This window comes from Plecotus auritus (genome assembly GCF_963455305.1).
Source record: "Plecotus auritus genome assembly, chromosome: 7".
NCBI lineage: Eukaryota > Metazoa > Chordata > Mammalia > Chiroptera > Vespertilionidae > Plecotus > Plecotus auritus.
The window spans coordinates 67,125,667-67,144,459 of record NC_137774.1 but is presented as its reverse complement, the minus strand read 5'-3'; the positions used below and the strand labels follow the sequence as shown (position 1 = coordinate 67,144,459).

The following is an 18,793-nucleotide window of genomic DNA, read 5'->3' as shown; positions in this document are numbered from 1 at the left end:
TACTCACACCCTGCATGTCCTAGCACTACTGCCACCTCCCCTGGGAGGCCATCCCCCTTAGCCTTGTTTAAAACAATTAACAGGCCTAAAATGGGAGTCACTTGTGCTGAGCCCCACATCAGCGAACCAAGACTTAACACCTAACCTAATTGCAACCTCAAGATCTCCCGGGAATGTAAACTTTAACCAGGCAACATGGGATGAGCTGGTCAGCACTAGCGAGATAATACTTCCCCTCCCCCCGCCCCCCCCCCCAGTCCCTTCCAGACCTCTTAGGAGGCCCACCTTTCCTGAAACAATATATTCTTTGCTGATAATGTCCTTTTTTTGCCCCCCTTTCTGCCTTTAAAAACCTTTTATTTCCTGTAGCTTAGGGAGCTCCTTTCTATTTGCTAGATGGGATGCCATCTGATTCATGAATGGTTGAATAAAGCCAATTTGACCTTTACATTTACTCAGCTGGATTTTCGTCTTTTAACAGCATTCTTTAAGAGCTTCCCTTGGTGTCTGCAGCTCTCCTCTGTCCAGTGCGAGGGGCTGGCAGGCGGAATACTTTGCCCAATACCCTGCTCCTCGGGGCCTCAGTTTCCCCGTCACGCTTTGGAATCGCTCTGAGAGCGCAAGCCCAACCAAGTCACCGGGACGTCGCTTTCCACATCAGGCAGGTGGCCAGGCGCCGCCGGGATCTGGTCTCCGGTATTAACGAGGGGCACGCAGCCGCACGTCTCCGCAGCCTGCACCAGGCCCTGTACCAATCAAAGGCCACTGCGCATGCTCCGCACTCCCCGCCGCGCGAGGTTGGGACGGGTCGTTGACGCGCCTGCGCAACTGTTGGGCTGCGCTGCTGGGAGGTGCTGGCCCGCTGGGGCTGTTGGCCAGTGTTTCTCAGTAGCGGCGACGTGTGGGAGTGTAGGCCGGGCTGTCCGGCAGGAGGGGTCGGACCCGTGGTCCTGGGGAGCGGCCGGAGGGCGCGGAGAGAACCTAAGGCCGCCGCCGCCACCACCTGGCATGTCGGCCGAGGCGTCGGGCCCGGCGGCGGCCGGGGCCCTATCCCTGGAAGTCCCTAAGCCCTGGGGACTCGAGCCTGGCTCCGCCGCCGCCGGGCTCCAGCTGCAGACCCCGAACAGCAAGTACGTGAAGCTAAACGTGGGGGGCTCGCTTCACTACACTACGCTGCGTACCCTTACGGGACAGGACACCCTGCTCAAGGCCATGTTCAGCGGCCGCGCCGAGGTACTCACCGACGCCGGAGGTACCGCACGCCCTTACTTGTGCTGCCCTCCACCCTCCGGGTCGCCGCCTCCCTCACTCCTAGTCTTTCGTTGCCCAGGGTCTTCATGTTCCTTCCCTCTTCTTACTGCTCTCCAGTCAACTCACTCTCACATCCTTCCATCCCCACATCCCATCTCGTCTTCCCTTTTTCGTTCATAATCTTCCTCCTCCCCCAGTCTTGACCCCCAGCAACAACCTACACTTAGAAACAACCCCCTCTGCAACGCTGCCAGACCCTGTGGTAAGTGATTTAACATGTCACTTCAGAATTTTCATTCCCACTCCCACCCAATTCTCCCACCCTTAACTCCTCAGCTCAAAAACCTTGGGAACCAGCAGCATCCGTCCAGGCAACCTTAGGTCATTTTTTTTTCCCAGCTGCCCAGCCTTTTGTTCCCCTCTATTTTAGCGCTGCTAACACCCAGCCTGCGGAGTTGGAAGATCTTGTCTGTGTCTGTGTTTCCCCTAATGCACTCTAAGACACCATCTGCAAATGCAGGTTGTAGAAGGAGAGGCTGCGTTTGCTTTTCCAGGGACACCAGAGTGGAGGGTGGAGGGTTCTCTCTGGCAGGTGAACCTTACCTTCTTGGAGTGTTGCATTCAGGTTTGGGCCTCACAGGCCCAAATGGAATCTTACAGTATTGGAGGGGGGGACCCAAGGGATGTTAAAGATTTTGAGTGCAGGAAAATAAACATTTGGGAGGTGGAGCTCAGTCTTCAACTGTCTAAAGGTGAAGAAGTTACTTACTCAGTAAGTATTTGTAAAGTGCCAGTTCATACTGGAGATACTTTGTTTGGGTAAATGAATCTGAGGAGATTAGCCTTATTGAGTTTACCTTTTTTATGGGGACAGGGGAGAACAATAAACAAACATACCAATAAAAAGAGGCATGTGCCCTGGCTGGGTGGCTCCATTGGTTGGAGTGTCGTCCTGTGCCACAAAAGATTGTGGGTTCCATTCCTGGTCAGGGCCCATACCTGGATTGCGGGTTTGATCCCCAGTCCTCTGCGTGCAAGAGGCAGCCAATCAATGATTCTCATCATTGATGTTCGTGCATGGGTGAGGTCCGGCCAGCCTGGCCAGGGGGAGGGGACATGGGCGGTGGCCAGCCTGCCTGCTGGTCGAACTCCTGGTCGAGGGGACAATTTGCATATTAGCCTTTTATTATATAGGATATACACTGAGTGGCCAGATTATTATGCATTCAGAGATCATAATAATCTGACCACTCAGTGTGTATGTGTGTGTGTGTATATATCCTACATAATAAAAGCCTAATATGCTAAGTATCCAGTCGGCCAGTCAGCTGTTCAACCAATCAAAGCCTAATATGCTAATGATATGCTAAGGTTGCTCAGCCGCTCGCTGTGACATGCACTGATCACCAGGGGGCAGACGCTCCGACCGGCAGGTTAGCTTGCTACTGGGGTCTGGTAGATCAGGACTGAGTGAGATGGGCCAGAAACGCCCTGGAGCCCTGCTGCAGTCCCTCCCTGGCTGACCAGCCTCCCGTGTCTCTCCCCGGCCCCGTGCACTGGTGGGGTCCCTCAGCCTGGCCTGCGCCCTCTCGCAATCTGGGACCCCTCAGGGGATGTTGGAGAGCTGGTTTTGGCCCGGTCCCGCAGGCCAGGCCGAGGGACCCCACTGGTGCATGAATTTGTGCACTGGGCCTCTAGTATATATATAAAAGGGGGCACCATGGAAACACTCACTGGACATATTTTAATGGTATTTCCTTGGATAACACAGAGGTTTGAGAAAAATTCAGACTTGTAGCTTTGGAATCCTTTTTTCATAAAAGTTTAGTAGCTCCAGGGCCATTGCTTCTCTTTCTTCTCCCTATCCCACCAGGCTGGGTGCTGATTGACCGGAGCGGCCGCCACTTTGGTACAATCCTCAACTACCTTCGGGATGGGTCTGTGCCACTGCCTGAAAGTACCAGAGAACTGGGGGAGCTGCTAGGTGAAGCACGCTACTACCTGGTACAGGGCCTGATTGAGGACTGCCAGCTGGCACTACAGGTGAGGGTCCTTCCCCCCCACCTCCTGAGTTCCACTCCTATGCCCATGACCCTGGGAGAGCTGCTCAAGTAATTAGATATAAAGGCATTAGAAACAATGAAAGGAAATATGGGCTACTACTATGAGAGGCTGCGTCTGGCTTGGCATTGAGTAGCCATGACCCCAGAAAATTTGGGGGTGCTGTCTTCTGCATCCCTGCTGTTTTAGGCAGGGCCCCTCTCAACATCTCATGCCAAGACTATTGCAGTGGTTAAATGATTGCTCTCTGCTTCTTGCTGTTTCTACCCAGCCAAACGAGCTGTTATGTTACCACCTGATTAATTATCCTCAAAAATAATCGCAATCTAGTCTCCACTTTGCCCAGAAATCAAGTCATAAATAACTCTCTTGTGCCACTAGGGAAAAAAATCTAAACTTAAACTGGAATGTAGTGACTTCCATAATCTGATTCTATCTTGGCAGGCAACACCCCACCCACCCTCAGGGGCTTTAAAATTTTTTTTTTTTGATAGAAGGTTTGGGGTTCCAGAGCCCTACCTGCTGTGCTTCATTTCTGTGGATCTCAGGGTTCTGAGGAGAAGATATTGGGAAGTACAGCCAGGACATATGGGTTAAGTGTCACCTCTACTATAGCTGATTGGCTGGCCTTGAGTGAGTCAATTTCTACCTTGGCATTCTGTCCTCATGTTCCAAAAGATAGAGAAGTGAGAAAAATATGTACAATGTAGTGAGTTTTACATAAAGCCCTTTATTCTGTCCTGTTTTTACAATGTTAAAACATCCTTTCTTTTATGATACAATATTAATGAGACTATAAAGGTTTCTTTTTTGATGTTCTTTGTATATTAAAAAGTGGCAGTTATGAACAAGTGTCTGTTACCTTGGGGAATACTTATTCTTGGAATCCAAAAGTATAGAATTTCTTTGGGCTGTATCCATAGTTTTCAAACTTTGTGACTGCATCCCATAGAAAAAATGCATTTTATATTCATAACTGAAATAAGAGTTTTATAAAATGATACTTTCAGTGAAATACATTCTGAAATATTTTCTTCCTTTCTTTTAATGCTCTTTGAGACCCATTAAGCTTATTTCATGACCCATTAATGGGTAACCACTTGCAGTTTGAATGGGATGATCTTGGAAATGCATTCCTGAGCTATAGTTTTACATTCGTCTAATGTTATCTCACACCCACTCCTGAAGCTAATGTTTACCTAATGTTATCCACACCCACATAATCACTCCTGTGTGTCAGGAGTGATTCTGCTATCTGCTTGTATGTTCATCTTATACCCCTGTTTGACGAATTTTTTTTTTTAAGAGGAAGTTAGGGATGCATCCAAGGTCAAAGAGCCAGTAAGCAGCTAAGCTCACATTCAACCCCAGGTTATCTGACTTCCAAGTACAGTGTTTTTCCTTTTATGCTCCAACTACCTCCCTTCCAGGTTTCCCTGAGACCATTCCCATCCCACCCCACTTGGCTAGTGTTTGCTTGTTTGGAGATTTTTGTTTTTGTTTTGAAGACTTGGGGACAGAATGTTGAGTCCATCATACTCCTCAGTGTGTAGCACTTAATCATCATTGGTCTATGCAAATCTTTTCTCTTTTTATTTTTTTCCCCTTTATTTCCAAACCCCTGCTCACTTCCCTTTCCCCCATAGGTACTCTTCCATATGCTTGGATTATGTTTGTTCCCTTGAAATGCTAAAGCATTATTTTGTATGCATTTAAGTTTCTATAAATGGCATTTGAGTTACGGATCGTGTGTTTTGTTTCTTAATTCAGTACTTTTTTCAAGATTTGTTCATGCTGCTCCATGTACATTTAGTTCTTTGCTTCTAACTATTGCACAGGAATCTACGGTATGCATGCACCATATTTTATATATGCATTCCCCTGAGGTTAGAGACCTAGAGGGACTTTCCACTTTCTGCCCCCACAAATGGTGCCACCGTGAATATCTTCATACATGTGCCCTTGTGGGTCCTGGGCCAGAGTTTCTCATGATTGTAGCTGGGAGTGGAATTGCTGGGTCACAAGACACATACCAAAAAAATTCATCAATATCATCAGATTACTCTCCCGAATGGCTGTAGCACTTTACACTCTTGTTCAGCAGTGCATAAGGGATCTAGTTTCTGCATATCCTTGACAGCACATAGCATGATCCAGTGTTCTAATTTTGCCAATCTGATTTGTATAGAGTGATCTCATTTAAATTTGCATTACTCTCATTACTAATGAGATCTTTTTATATACTAGCTTTTTTGGTTTCCCCTTATGTTCATACTCTGTTATTTTTCCATGTGTTTGTTGATTTTTAGAGAGAAGAAGGGAGAGAGAAAGAAACATCAATCAGTTGCCTCCCATACAAGCCCCAGCCTGCTCCAAGTGGGATGGAACCTGCAACCTAAGTATGTGCCTGACTGGGAATCAAACCCTCAACCTTTTGGTGTATGAGACGATGGTCAACCAACTGAGCTGCCTATTCATATTCTTTACCAAAGTTTCTACTGAAATTTTTTTTTTTAATCTTTTTCTTGGCCGGCCATGTGGCTTAGTGGTTGAGCATCGACACATGAACCAAGAGGTTACAGTTCCATTCCTGGTCAGGGCACATGCCCCCATTGTGGTTCAATCCCGGTAGGGGGCATGCAGGAGGCAGCTGATTGAGGATGTTTTTCTCTACCCCACTTTCTCTCTCTCTAAATATCAATAAAAATATTTTAAAACATTTAAAAAATATATTTTTCTTGTTACTTTACAGGAATCCTTGCATAATTTAGCTTAGTTCCTATGGAGAATTAAGGCCTGTTTCCCTAAGGCATGTATTATGCATAATAAATTTACTGTTCTCCTATGTATCTAGAATGGTACTACTTACCTACCCTCCTTGGAAAAGTTCAGAAAATAGTTACTCAGATTATTTGCTAGGTTTTCAGATTCAGGAGAGGAACCCCAGCTGAAGAAGTTTGGTTCTGAAAATAATTTCTAGTCAGTTTCAGCTGTTGCCAGCATTTTCTCCTAGAATGTCACTTGCCTATAGCAGCTATTGTTGAATGGAAATACTTGGACTTTTTTTTAATTGTAAATAACCATTTATTATTTTTAAAGCAGTATGTATATGTTATAGAAATTTAGAAAACACAGATAATTGAAAATACAAAGTATCAAATGTCCTTCCAGGGGTGTGTGTGTGTGTGTATGTGTGTGTTTGCCAAAATACAATCACACTGTATGTGCTGTTTGTAATCTGCTTTGTTTGTTAATAATTGCCATCTTTCCATGTCAATAAAATTTTATCTAATATTCATGACATACACACATTCTAGACATGTCTTTTATAGCTGATTCATCTAAACAAGGACCCAGTCTAGATCCTTGCACCATCTCTGGTTATTGTGTTCTTCAAGGTTCTTCCAACCCAGTCCCTTTTTTCTCACGATGCTGACTTGTTAAAGACCCAATTTCCAAATTTGCCTGGTTGTTTACTTGAGGTATCATTTGGTTTGTAACCCACCCCATTCTGAGTTTTCTATAAACTACATGATGGATATAAAGGCTTGATATTAAACATTTTGGTTAGGATACATTTTAGGTAATTTTATATTTTTCATATTGTTTGTATTGAGAGATCCATAATATTGCTAATGTGGCTCATCATTAGTGATGCTCAGAATTAGCCCCTTGATTCAGATGATGTTGGTGTGATCCTTCCATTGTAGTTATATTCCCTTGTTGCCAACTATAAAGTAGTCTATATGATGTTATTTTGGCAGTATATGAATGGCAATTACCTATCAACCACACACCAATTGGTAACCCTTACCTGAGTCAGTAATTTCATTGGGGTTGTAGAATAATTATAATTCTATCATACCGTCAACATTATTAAGTGTGGTTATTTGTAAGGTTTCCATTGTCAACCAGAGAAATTCTGAATTTAATGTAGACAAATTCCTTTTTTTTTTTCTTTCTTTATTTTTTTTTTTTTTTGCCTAAAGGTGTATCCTTTAGGATCTTGTTTAAGAAGTTTTTTTCCATTCTGCATTTTTAAAACAGCTTTATATTTCTATCTTTTATATGTGGATCTTTTAATCTAAATGAAATTCACTGTTGTAAATATGAATTATGAAGGGATTTAACTCTTTTTTGTCCTCCTTATAGTGAACTAGTTTTCCCAATGCCATTTATTAAACAGTCTGTGCTAGCCAGTGTCCAAAATGGCCACCAAGCTCAGCTGGCATGGCTCAGTGGTTAAGCGTGGACTTAAGAACCAGGAGGTCACGGTTCAGTTCCCTGTCAGGGCACATGACTGGATTGTGGGCTCGATCCCCAGTAAGAGGCATGTAGGAGGCAGCCGATCAATGATTCTCTCTCATCATTGATGTTTCTATCTCTCTCTCCCTCTCCCTTCCTTTCTGAAATCAATAAAAAAAATTTTTTAAAAAAATGGCCACCAAAATTGTCCAAAATTCTTGCTTCCTGCTTATTCTGGCTCATGTTTATTAATCCCCTCCCACACTGAATAGGGCTAACCTATGTAACCAATAGGATATTGCAGAAATGATAGCATGTGACTTTTAAAGCTAGGTCATAAAAGATATTGCTGTTTCTGCCCTTCTCTGGGATCACTCATTCTGAGGGAAGCCAGCTGCCATGTGAGGATACTCGAGCAGCCCTAGCTTGGTGAGGAACTGAAGCCTCCTGCCAACAGCCAGCACAAACTCCCACTCATATGGGTGAAGTATCTCAGAAGCGGATCCTTGAGGCCTATTCAGGTCTTCAGATAACTACAGCCCTGGCCAACATCTGGACTCCAACTTCATAAAAGACCGTGGTCCAGGACCACCTAGCTAAGCCAATCTCAGTTCCCAACCTCCAGAAACTGAGATAATAAATGTTTGTTTTAAGCCAATAAGTTTGTAGTAATTTGTTGCCCAGAAATAGATAACAGATTTTGATATCTGGAGTGGGATTCTGCCATAACAAAAACTTTAAATGTGGGCATGGTTTTAGACCTGGGAAGTGGGCAGAAGCTGGAAGGACTTTGAAGAGTGTTAATAAAAGCCTAAATAGTTTTTTTAAAGCGTTCGTTTATAGGAGTCTGATGACCTTTAAGGAGGCTGCAGTGAGGAAAATGTTACTGGAAACTGGTGCAAAGGCGATTCCTTGTTCTGTAGTGGCAGAAGTTTAGCAACACTGTCTCCCACAGTAATGTGGAAGGTAGAAACATACCTGATGAACTGGGTGACCTAGCTAAAGAGATTTCCAGACTGTTGAAGTTGCCACAATGTTTCTGGTTGCTTACAGTAAAATAAAAGAGGAGAGGGTAAGCTAAAAGTAAAACAGTTGAACAAAAAGGAGCCAGGAATTACTGAGTTTGGCTCAGTGGATAGAGTGTCAGCCTGTGGACTGAAGGGTCCCAGGTTCGATTCTAGTCAAGGGCACATGCCTGGGTTGCAGGCTTAATCCCCGGGAGGGGGTGAGCAGAAGGCAGCTGATCAATAATTCTCTCTCATCATTGATGTTTCTATCTCTCCCTCTCCCTTCCTCTCTGAAATCAAGAATATATATATATATATATATATATATATATATATATATATATTAAAAAACAAAACAACAAATAGCTTGTAGGCCAAGAGCAAATACAGGGTATTTTCAGTAAAACTTGGTCTAAAGGGGAAGCTGTGGATGCAATTGTAAATCTTTTAAAATCTCAAAAATATCCAAGAAGATATCTCAGAGAATCATTCAATCAAATAATAGTGCATCTAAGAAGCTTAAAGATGCCCCTCAGCAGTCTTGCACAAGCCCAAAGTAGAGAAGAGCTTATTTCACAGAGATTTATATACGTGGCTTTTGCCTAGTGAAGTGAACCCCAAGACACAAGATACCCAATAAATTTTAAGAGAATTCTTTTGGCAAAAGCACTGAAAGGCGCAGAGATAGTGCAAGAGGAGAAGAGGCCTTTAGAACCCCAAAATTCTGCAGGCAGGAAGCAACTAAGGAAACTGTGGAGCTACAAGCATGGACTGTCTTTCATGGAAAAGGAAGGATAACTCAGAGCAGAACCAAACCTATAGAGAATCATTTTGGGGTAAGAGTAGGCATCAGAGAACTCCCAACATTTGTCCAGCTGGATTAAGAATTTTCGTTAAGCAGTGACTTCTAGGTGCCTCCTGTCCCCTGCCCCGCCCTTTTGAACAAGAGTGCCCTAATTTGTATCCTTATGTCTGTCCCACCATTGTGTATTGGGTACTTGGAAAAGAGGCGACTTGTCTTGAGTTCACAGGTCTTCAGATCAAGAGCAAATGTACTTAAGGAGCTAGTTAAGGAACTACATCCAAGGCACCTCATCCCCACCTGGACCTGATTTAGATGGCAAGATTCTGTACTTCAAGCTGATGCTGTAATGAGATGAGACTTTGGGGAATCATTGGAAGCCATAAATGTATTTTGCATGTGGGAGGGATTTGAATCAATGGGAGCGGGCCTCTAAGGCAGTCCCCAATGATCTTATTTTCAGAATTCATTCTCTTGTATAGTTTCCTCCCACACTGAATAGGTCTGACAAAACTAGGTCATAAAAGACATCCAGGTCTCCACCTTGCTACCCCTGGAATTACTTGCTTTGGAGAAGCCAGCTGCCATGTTATAAGGGCACTCAAGCAACTCTGTGGAGAAGTCCAAGGGATAGGGATAAGATATTTCCCGCCAATAACCAGCATGAACTTGACAGCCATATGAACAAGCTTTCTCAGAAACAAATTCTCCAGACTCAGTCATGCCTTCAGATTACTGCAGCCCCAGCTGACTTGACTACAACCCCATGAGAGACCCCATGCCAGGACCACCCAGCTAAACTCCTGAATTCCTGAACCACAGAAACTGAGAAATGTTGATTGTTGATTTAAACTGTTAAATTTTGGAACAGTTTGTTACACAGCAATAATCAATTCACACTCCATACTTTCCCCATTGATTTGTGGTGTCATCTTTGTAAATATCAGTTCTCATATATACATTAGTCTGTTTCCAATCTCTCTATTGTGTTCCATTGTTTTTGTTAGTTTCTGCACCAAAACAACACTGTTTTCATTATTATGGGTTTGTAGGATATTTTAATATCTGGCTATTTTTTAAATTGACTTAAATAATAGTAGACTTTTATTCCATATTAATTTTAGAAAAAGTTTTATGAGTGTCTCAAAAATTTTTTTTAATTTGTGTTAGAATTGCACATCTAGTTTATAGGTTGGGAGAGGTGAGAGGAGCTTTGGCATGACAATTCTAGAAGACAGAAAAAAGGAAAGAAGCCTGTGTGTCTGGTTCTGATTCTGCCTCCAGCCTCTCACCCAGCCAGATTCATTAATTTAACAGATACTTACTGAGCGTCTATTGTACACTGTGCGCTTACCACCTACATGGGAAGAGACAGAACATTAGCAAATAGACTAAAAACTGAGAAAATGTGAGGAACTGAGTGCTGTGAAGAAAGTGAACTGATACTGTGAAGAGGAAGTAGAGGAGGCTGCTGTAGCCAGGGAGCTTAGGGAGGAGGACCAGCACCCTGAGGGGCACTATTTGAGTTGAGATCTGAATGATGTGGAGGAGCCAGCCACGGAAACTTAGTGCAAAGTGTCTCTGGTAGTGGGAACAGCAAAGGGTTAGGTGGGCACAAACCGGATGTGCCACACAGCAAGCCATTGGTGGGATTGAAGCCCAGCAAGCAGGGGAGAGAGGTAGGGACAAGATCAGAGATGCCAGATGCTGCAGAGTCTTGTGGACAGCTAAGGAGTCTGGATTTTCCCCCAAAAGGTGGCAAGTAGCTTTTGATGACTTTTAAGTGGGTAAGTGAGTGACCTTTGGTTGTGCTGTTAACCACCTTCCACTTCTTCTCCAGCAAAAAAGGGAGACCCTGTCCCAGCTGTGCCTCGTCCCCATGGTGACATCTCCCCAGGAGGAGCAGCAGCTCCTGGCCAGCACCTCCAAGGTGAGGCCCTGAGTCCTTAAGGTGGAGGTTGGGGCCTCTCCCTGCAGCCTCAGCCCCACCCTTCTCCATCCTCTCTCCCCCAACAGCCCGTGGTGAAGCTCCTGCACAACCGCAGTAACAACAAGTACTCCTACACCAGGTGACTGCCATGGGGCTAGGGAGGTGCACTGGGTGGAACCCTGGGCTCGAGACAGCTCTGCTCCTGGCCCAAGGGGAGGGCTGTGGCCACACAGAAGGACGAAAGGAGTGCCTGCCTGAATGGGAATTCCAGCTCTGCCACTTAACCACTGGGGACCTCGGACAAGTCATTTTCACTTCTGAGCTTTAGTTTTATCAGTAAACGAGTTTTGGTGAGGATTTGATGATAATGACTAGCATTTACTAAGTGCTTATGTTATAACAGGCATTATTCTAAGTGCTTTACATATATTAATACGTAATCCTCACAATTGTTTGAAGGAGGTATTGTGATCTCCATTTTGCAGCTAAGGAAATTGAGGCACTGAGAGGTGAAGTAATTTGCCTAGTTTCACCCAGTTAAAAAGTGGTGGAGCTAGGATGCCAGGTGACACAGCCTGACTCCAGAGACTGCACAGGTAGCCACTCTGCTATGCTGGGATTTGCTCAGCAAATGCTGCTTCCTTGCAGAGGCCTGCTTGGCCTGGCCCCAGGGGTGGAGGAAGGTCCCTTCTGGGCACCAAACCCCTGGGCAGGACCCTATGCTGGGGGGAACAGAGGGTGGGAAGCCGCTTGTGCTGAGGCCTCCTGGCCCCTGGTCTTCAGCACTTCAGATGACAACCTACTTAAGAACATCGAGCTGTTTGACAAACTGGCCCTGCGCTTCCATGGGCGGCTGCTCTTCCTCAAGGATGTACTGGGGGACGAGATCTGCTGCTGGTCTTTCTACGGGCAGGGCCGCAAAATCGCCGAGGTGTGCTGCACCTCCATTGTCTATGCCACGGAGAAGAAGCAGACCAAGGTCAGAAGGGGTTCAGGGCCTGGTCAGGGAGGGCTATGGTGGTTGGCAGGACCAGGACCCTGGACAAAGGCAGCTGAGCAGATCAGGCAGGGATCCTGACTCACTGAGAGTCAGGATCCAAATTCTGGGGTCTTAACTGTGTAAATCATGATGTCATACCATAGCCTCTGACAGTCTTAGCCTGGTCTCTTCTGACCTTCATGAGGGATGTGCCTCAGATACACCAGAATCTTGAAAGTCTCTACGTACCAAATGCTATTTCACACCTCCCCAACTTTGCACACATTATTCCTTTTTGTTGTTGTTAATCCTCACCCTAGGATATTTTTTTCCATTGACTTTTAGACAGAGTGGAAGGTGGGGGCGGGAGAAATATCAATGTGAGAGAGAGACATTGATTGGTTTCCTCCTGCACGTGCCCCAACCAGGGCAGGGGATCAAATCTGCAACCCAGGTACATGCCCTTGATCAGGAATTGAACCCACTGCCCTTTCAGTGCTCAGCTGATGCTATAACCACTTAGAAACACCAGCCAAGGTTACATTATTCCTTTTTCTTGGGATTATTTTTCCTCATCCCTGTCTGCATGATGAATTTGTACTTAATCTTTAAGACCCAAGTCAAGCATCACTTTATTTGAGACACCTTCACTCATGAATGTTCACCCTAACAATCCCAGACAAAGTTGGTCATTCTTCTTCCTTAGCTAAATAAAGCTGGGGATGCTGAGGGTGGTGAGGGGGAGTTACTTCAGTAGTAAGGTGTTAGCTCCTTGAGAGTAGGGCTGTATCTTTTTTTTTTTTTTTTCCTATTTCTTTAGCACTAGTGGAGGCTCAAAGAAGAGCTTCTCTCACAGTGGAAGCTAGGAAACATTTATTGAATGTGTGAATGAATAACCCAGCTCTAAGAAGCTTCCTCTGTTATTGGGAAGACAAGAAGATAAACCAATAATTAGAAGGTAGCTTGTTAAGAGTTATGTTAGTTATATTCCTCCAAGACACACAAGGGGAACCCCCAGTCACCTCTTTGTTTCATCCCTTTCTACTTCATCACTCTGTGCCGGTGCATTGGCCTTGCTGCTGATGTTCAAATCATACACTAAACCCACTCTTGTGCCAGAGTTTTTACACTTGCTGTTTCCTCTTCCCAGACTGCTCTTCCTCTAGTTACCCACCTAGCTCCCTCCCTCTTCTCCTTTGGCCATTGCTCAAGCATCATCTTCTCAGTGAGGCCTTCTCTGAATACCCTCTAAGAACATTCCTGGCCGTGACTATCCCCACCCCCTTTCCTGCTATAGGTTCCCCCCCACCCCCCATAACATTTGTGATCATCTGACAGTTTGTATTTTGTTAAATGTATGTCTGTGTCCTCCCCCTGGAATGTAAACTTTCTGAGATAGGAACTTTGTTTTGTTCGTTGCTATGTTCCCAATGTCTAGAACAACACCTGGTACAGTGCACTTATTCAATAAGGTTTGTCTAATGAAAGAATATACCAAGAGACTTAGTAGCAAAGGAGAGAAAATAAATAACTGCCCGACTTCAGAGCTGGACCTTGAAGTATAAGTGTGACTTTGCTGAGTTTGCAAAGAGGGCAGTCCAGCCAAAGAACCTGTGATTGCAAAGACTAGGAGGTGTGCCAGTGCAGGAGCAGCTGGGGGAAAGGGGTCGCTGTGTGGCTGGACCAGAGGATGGGAGCTGGGGATTGCTGGCCTTTTACAGGTGGAATTCCCAGAGGCCCGGATCTTTGAGGAGACCCTGAATATCCTGATCTACGAGACTTCCCGGGGCCCAGACCCAGCCCTCCTGGAGGCCACAGGGGGTGTAGCTGGAGGTGGTGGGGTGGCCCGAGGGGAGGATGAGGAGAACCGAGAGCATCGTGTCCGCAGGATCCATGTCCGGCGCCACATCACCCATGACGAGCGTCCTCATGGCCAACAGATTGTCTTCAAGGACTGATCTTGACCTTTCTCCTTGTTTTTCTTCTGCCACTGGGACCCAGTCCCTTTCTTTTCCTCCCCTTCCCATACCTTTGCCCCGACTTTGCTGGCCAAGTCGTGGGTCTCCCTTCTGTCCTTTTATTGCATGGTACTTTCACTTTGGCCCTTTTCCATTCATTCTCACTTCATTGCTAATAACACGGTACATTCCAGCCCCTTCCCTCAGTCAGAGCCCTTCAGAAGGCCTACATTCATTCCCTTATCACCACTCTTGCCCTGCTATTTTCCCTTACCAGCTGGTTTAAAATGATGTAGAGTTCTCTTTCTCTTTTTAGTACATTGTACATGCCAAAGTGTCAAGCCAGCCCTTAATAACACCCTCCACATTCTGAGCTGCCTCTCAACCATTGTGCAGGGTAGTTTGCTCCCTCTTTCCCTTTCTAGTCTCCCTACCTCTTTAACTTTGTATTAGCCTGGGCCTGCACCAGCTCAGCTGTCTTCTCAATCTGTTTCATATTATTTATTATTTTAATTTTCTATTAAATTATTGAAATAAAGTTGAATTGAGGATCTGTTGCTAACTCCCAGGGTGATGGCCAGGGAGATGGCTTATGTTAAGGGGGTACCTAGCTAGCTGAATGGGAATATATGCACCCCTGCTGTGGGGCTGGTAGCTGGGAAGAAAGTAGTCAGGAGTAAAAGAGAATTTAAGATCTGCATTTCGATGTTTCACTGGCAAGTTCCCACCCTCAGCCCCACCCCACCTCCTGCATTGGAGAGGAGGTCCTGGCTACCATGCAACCACGCCTGAGTGCAGCATATCTCCAGCCCAGATGTCTGAAGGCAACACCTTCCTTCAAGGGTCTGGTGCAAAGACAAAGTCAAGGGCCTGGCGCTCAGCTCCAGCCACGTTGGGATGCCAAAGGTCCACGATGAAGACCACTCGAGGTCCATCTTCAGGGGAGCCTAGGGTACATGGGAATGAAGGCAGGAGAGTAGCTGACATTAAGTACTTATATGCCAGAGCACTCACCAAGTAATCAAAAAAAGCAAACACTTGGTAAGTAAATGCCGGGCACTGTTCATTATGTGTATTAACTCTTAATCATCAAAACATACTCTGAGATAGTTCCATAATTATTCCTATTTTATACAAAGTAACAGGCACAAGGAGGTTAAATAACTTGCCCAAGTTCATGCAGCTAGTAAGTGCCAGAGGTATGTGTTGTATGAAAGGAGAGAAGGTTAGCATTCCCCTTGACAAGGGTGGAGGAGGCCCTCAGGCCCGACAACATACCTGTAGTTAAGATGTTGCCACCTACTTGGTGGCATCTAACCATGTAAGTGCCAGAGGAGCACAGGAACCCAGATCCAGGCCCAGGGTCTTGTGCTGTTAACCACTTTGAACCTATATTAATTTATTTAATCCTTCAGCCACCTGATCAACAAAGCAGTTTCCCCATTTCACAGGTGACTGGAAATTATGACTTGTTCAAGGTTATGCAGCTAGAAAATGGTGGTACTTTAACAGCAAGCCAGTGGGCCTGAGTCTGCAGCCTCTCATCTATTCCCCTTCACTCTTAGTCCTTCATCCCTTCTAGCAGAATGGGACCCCATTACCATTATGAGCCACTGTATGCAGGAAGGAGTCATCCACCAGTAGACAGTGTCCCTCAGCCCAGCACTGGGGCTCACCTCCAACCACCAGCTCACAGCCAAGGGGGATCTTCAGACCTGTGGGAAAAGACCCAGGCATCCAACATTCCAGCCTCTATGGAAGGAGCCCATCCCATTCAGTCAAAAAGCAGACTGAGGGTCCTAAACACCAGATTCTATGGCGGTTCCTCTTGCTCTCTGGAAGGTGACTGGAATATAATTATAAAACAACTAGAGGCCCGATGCATGAAAATTAGTGCAAGAGTAGGCCTTCCTTCCCCCGTCTGCCGGCACCAGCTTCCCTCCAGCACCCAGGAACCGGGCTGGCTTCCCTTAGGCCCCGGCTTTGTCAGGAAGGACATCTGGAAGATATCTGGTCTGATTAGCATATTACCCTTTTATTATTATAGATACTGGCTGAAAGAAGTACTGGGAGATAAGGGAAATGCAGTGCAAAGCACAATCTATTCTGTTAGAGAAAAGGGAAGGCTTCCTGGAGAAAGTGGCATCTCCTCCCGGGCTTCTGACAATTTAACTCAAGAACCTATTATGTGCTGGGCCTTCCCTTCCTGCGAGATATAAAACTAATGACTTCATCCTTGCCCAGGGACCACACAGTAGAGTACTGTGAGAAAACTGAGCAGCCACTTCAAATGATGAGGAATAAGAAGACATCCCAGAGGAGGTGTGACACTTGAAAATATGAGTCCTAAAGACTAAGTACGAGTTTTCCAGGAGGTGATAAAATGATAAAGGTAAAGACATTTTAGGTTAAGGGTACAGCATGAATGTGGTGTCTGCCAGGATTAGCCAGAAGGCCTTTATTTTTGAAAGCATGGTGGGAGAAAAGTCAAGGAAGGGAACAGATGGGAGGTGAGGAGAGAAAGAATCTAGACTTGATCCTGAGGCGAGTGTGCTTCAAAGTGGAGGATACATCCATCTGGTAGCACAATAACATCATGGGATTAAATAACCAGAAACTTGTTTTCCTTTCCATTTTCTCAATCTTTAAAACATCAAAAAGAGCATCTCAAGTTTGGTGCTACCATGACATTAACACCCTACCAACATTGCTCCCTTCTAAGTAAAGAGAGTGTAGGCTTGTGTCTCAGACTATTTAGCCAAAAATTGTAAAGCCTTTTTTGAAGTTTAAATTTGTTTTTATGATTACTTTCTATTTAGGACAAGTAATAACGATTATCATTGTTCTATAAAAATTCCTTTTAAGTAAAACAAAATGTGGGGGGAGTCCATATGAAGAAACATAGTTCAGGTGGTAAATGACTATGGCAAAGCTTATGAAGATAGTTTGCAGGTAACTGAAGCTTAGGAAATGCCACTGCTGTGGGCAACAGTTGTAGTGGAAGATTTCTGAGAAGAGGTATGATCAGAACCACAGTGTAGAAAGCTCTAGTGGCAGAGGATAAGCAAGGAGGTTGTCTGCAGGCATCATCTACTTACCCAGATGGCATCTGACCCGGGCATTGGTGGGCCCACAGCGGCCTTCAAGCCGGGCCCCCGGAAGAAGGACAGAAAAGCCAGCATTGCCGAAGGAGTTGGCACTCATGAAGCTCCGCAGCCCCCTCAGTGCCCGATAGGCCCCAGGGCACCGGCGGCAGTTGTTGGGCTGGCACCGGCCTGCTTGGTACAGCAGGAGCTGGTAGCACCCAGGAGCCAGTGGTGGGGACCAGCCCCGAGGCAGAGGGGTAGTTCCTGAGAAATCCCAGCTCACAGCCCCAAAGTCCCGCAAAATAGCAGGGAAGCTGCTTTCCAAGAGCTCCACATCATGTCGCTGGGCATCCCGGGGCACAAAGGGCACAGAGGGCAAGTTTGGCAGGAAAAGCAGGCCTGGGCGCTGAATGCCCAGGACCCCTGGCCCTCCCCCAGGGCCTGGGCCACCCTGAGCTGCCCGCCTCACCCTACCCATCCCTGCCCAGGAGTAGCGCCTGGCGTAGGCCCGAAGGCGGCGGCTCACTAGACCTTCTGTCCTAGGTCCTTCCCCAGGCTCCCCAGAGCTCCCTGGGCTTGGCCTGCCAACCTCAGAGCATCCCCCAGGCCCACCACTGACACCCCCAGCCCGACTCTCAGCTGCCAGGGCTTGCAGGTCCTGGGAGCCTAAGTAGTAGCAGTACCAGAGGAAAAGGGAAGTGAGGGCTCCCAGCAGCAGGGTGAAGGCTGAGGAGACCAGGGGCAAAGGCCACGTAGACATGATGGGCAGGGACGCCATGGCCAAGAGGCCAGGGGCATCTTCCAGACCCCAGTTCCTCTGTCCCCCCAGTTCTTCCTCCATGGCTACTCCCTGGTTCCCCCCGGGGCTGTTTCCCTTCCACATTTCCACTCTGTTCTCCCTCCTTCTGAAGTCTTTTCTCCACCTTGTATCTCCCTCTTTCTCTCCTCCCTTATGTACCTTCAACCCTTTTCCCTTCTGCCTCTCTCCCCACTCTCTTACCTCTCCTTTCTCCTTCTGGCACTTTCCTCTCTCACCCTCCGCCTCTCCTTTCCCCACCCTCCGTCTCCCCCTTTCCTTTCTTCTCTCCTCCCTCCACCCCCACCCTCCGCCCCTTTCCTTCTAGCTTCCCTGGACAGCAGTTCCTACCCCAACTGGACCCGCAGCCCTGGGGACCGGAACCTGCAACCAGTCGTCCTCCGCAGTGGCTTCTCTCCTCTCTCCCCCCTCTCTCTCTCCTACAGCCCTCTAATCTCATTCCACCCAGCCGGCGGGTTCTCTCCCTCTCGCTCTCGCTCTCTCTCGCTCTTTCTCCCCTACTCGCTCCTTCTTGGCTCTCACACATCCTGACGTCATTCCTCCCTACAGCAGTCTGCTCAGCTTAGTTACCCCAGCCCCTGCCCAGTGGCAGCAGACACTCAGCCAGGGGGGAGGGGGGAGGGGGTCGTCGCCGGATTTCCCTCTCCCCGGACCCCG

At 46.5% G+C, this 18,793-nt stretch overlaps 2 protein-coding genes across 2 annotated transcripts; one reads left to right on the top strand and one right to left on the bottom strand.

Moving 5' to 3' along the window:
• Positions 1-800: 800 nt before the first annotated feature.
• KCTD13 (potassium channel tetramerization domain containing 13) lies at positions 801-14,233 on the top strand (the record flags this gene model as incomplete). Its single annotated transcript, XM_080682158.1, has 6 exons — positions 801-1,252; positions 3,125-3,294; positions 11,207-11,296; positions 11,383-11,435; positions 12,080-12,275; positions 13,997-14,233. The coding sequence occupies exons 1-6, from the start codon at positions 1,009-1,011 to the stop codon at positions 14,231-14,233; spliced, it is 990 nt and encodes a 329-aa protein (XP_080538284.1). The 5' UTR covers positions 801-1,008.
• A 552-nt stretch (positions 14,234-14,785) lies between these two features.
• On the bottom strand, positions 14,786-18,644 carry ASPHD1 (aspartate beta-hydroxylase domain containing 1). Its single transcript, XM_080682157.1, has 3 exons — positions 17,332-18,644; positions 15,835-15,948; positions 14,786-15,180 (listed from the first exon to the last, which is right to left on the bottom strand). The coding sequence occupies exons 1-3, from the start codon at positions 18,200-18,202 to the stop codon at positions 15,071-15,073; spliced, it is 1,095 nt and encodes a 364-aa protein (XP_080538283.1). The 5' UTR covers positions 18,203-18,644; the 3' UTR covers positions 14,786-15,070.
• Between the last annotated feature and the right edge of the window lie 149 nt (positions 18,645-18,793).

Excerpts from the sequence above, each read along its gene's own strand:
- ASPHD1 (XM_080682157.1), bottom strand. The coding sequence starts at position 18,202 with ATGTGGAAGGGAAACAGCCCCGGGGGGAACCAGGGAGTAGCCATGGAG. Across the intron at positions 15,949-17,331 it reads CCGGGTCAGATGCCATCTGG|GTCTGAAGATCCCCCTTGGC; the intron begins GTAAGTAGATGA and ends CTTTTCCCACAG. Across the intron at positions 15,181-15,834 it reads GCATACAGTGGCTCATAATG|GCTCCCCTGAAGATGGACCT; the intron begins GTAATGGGGTCC and ends CATGTACCCTAG.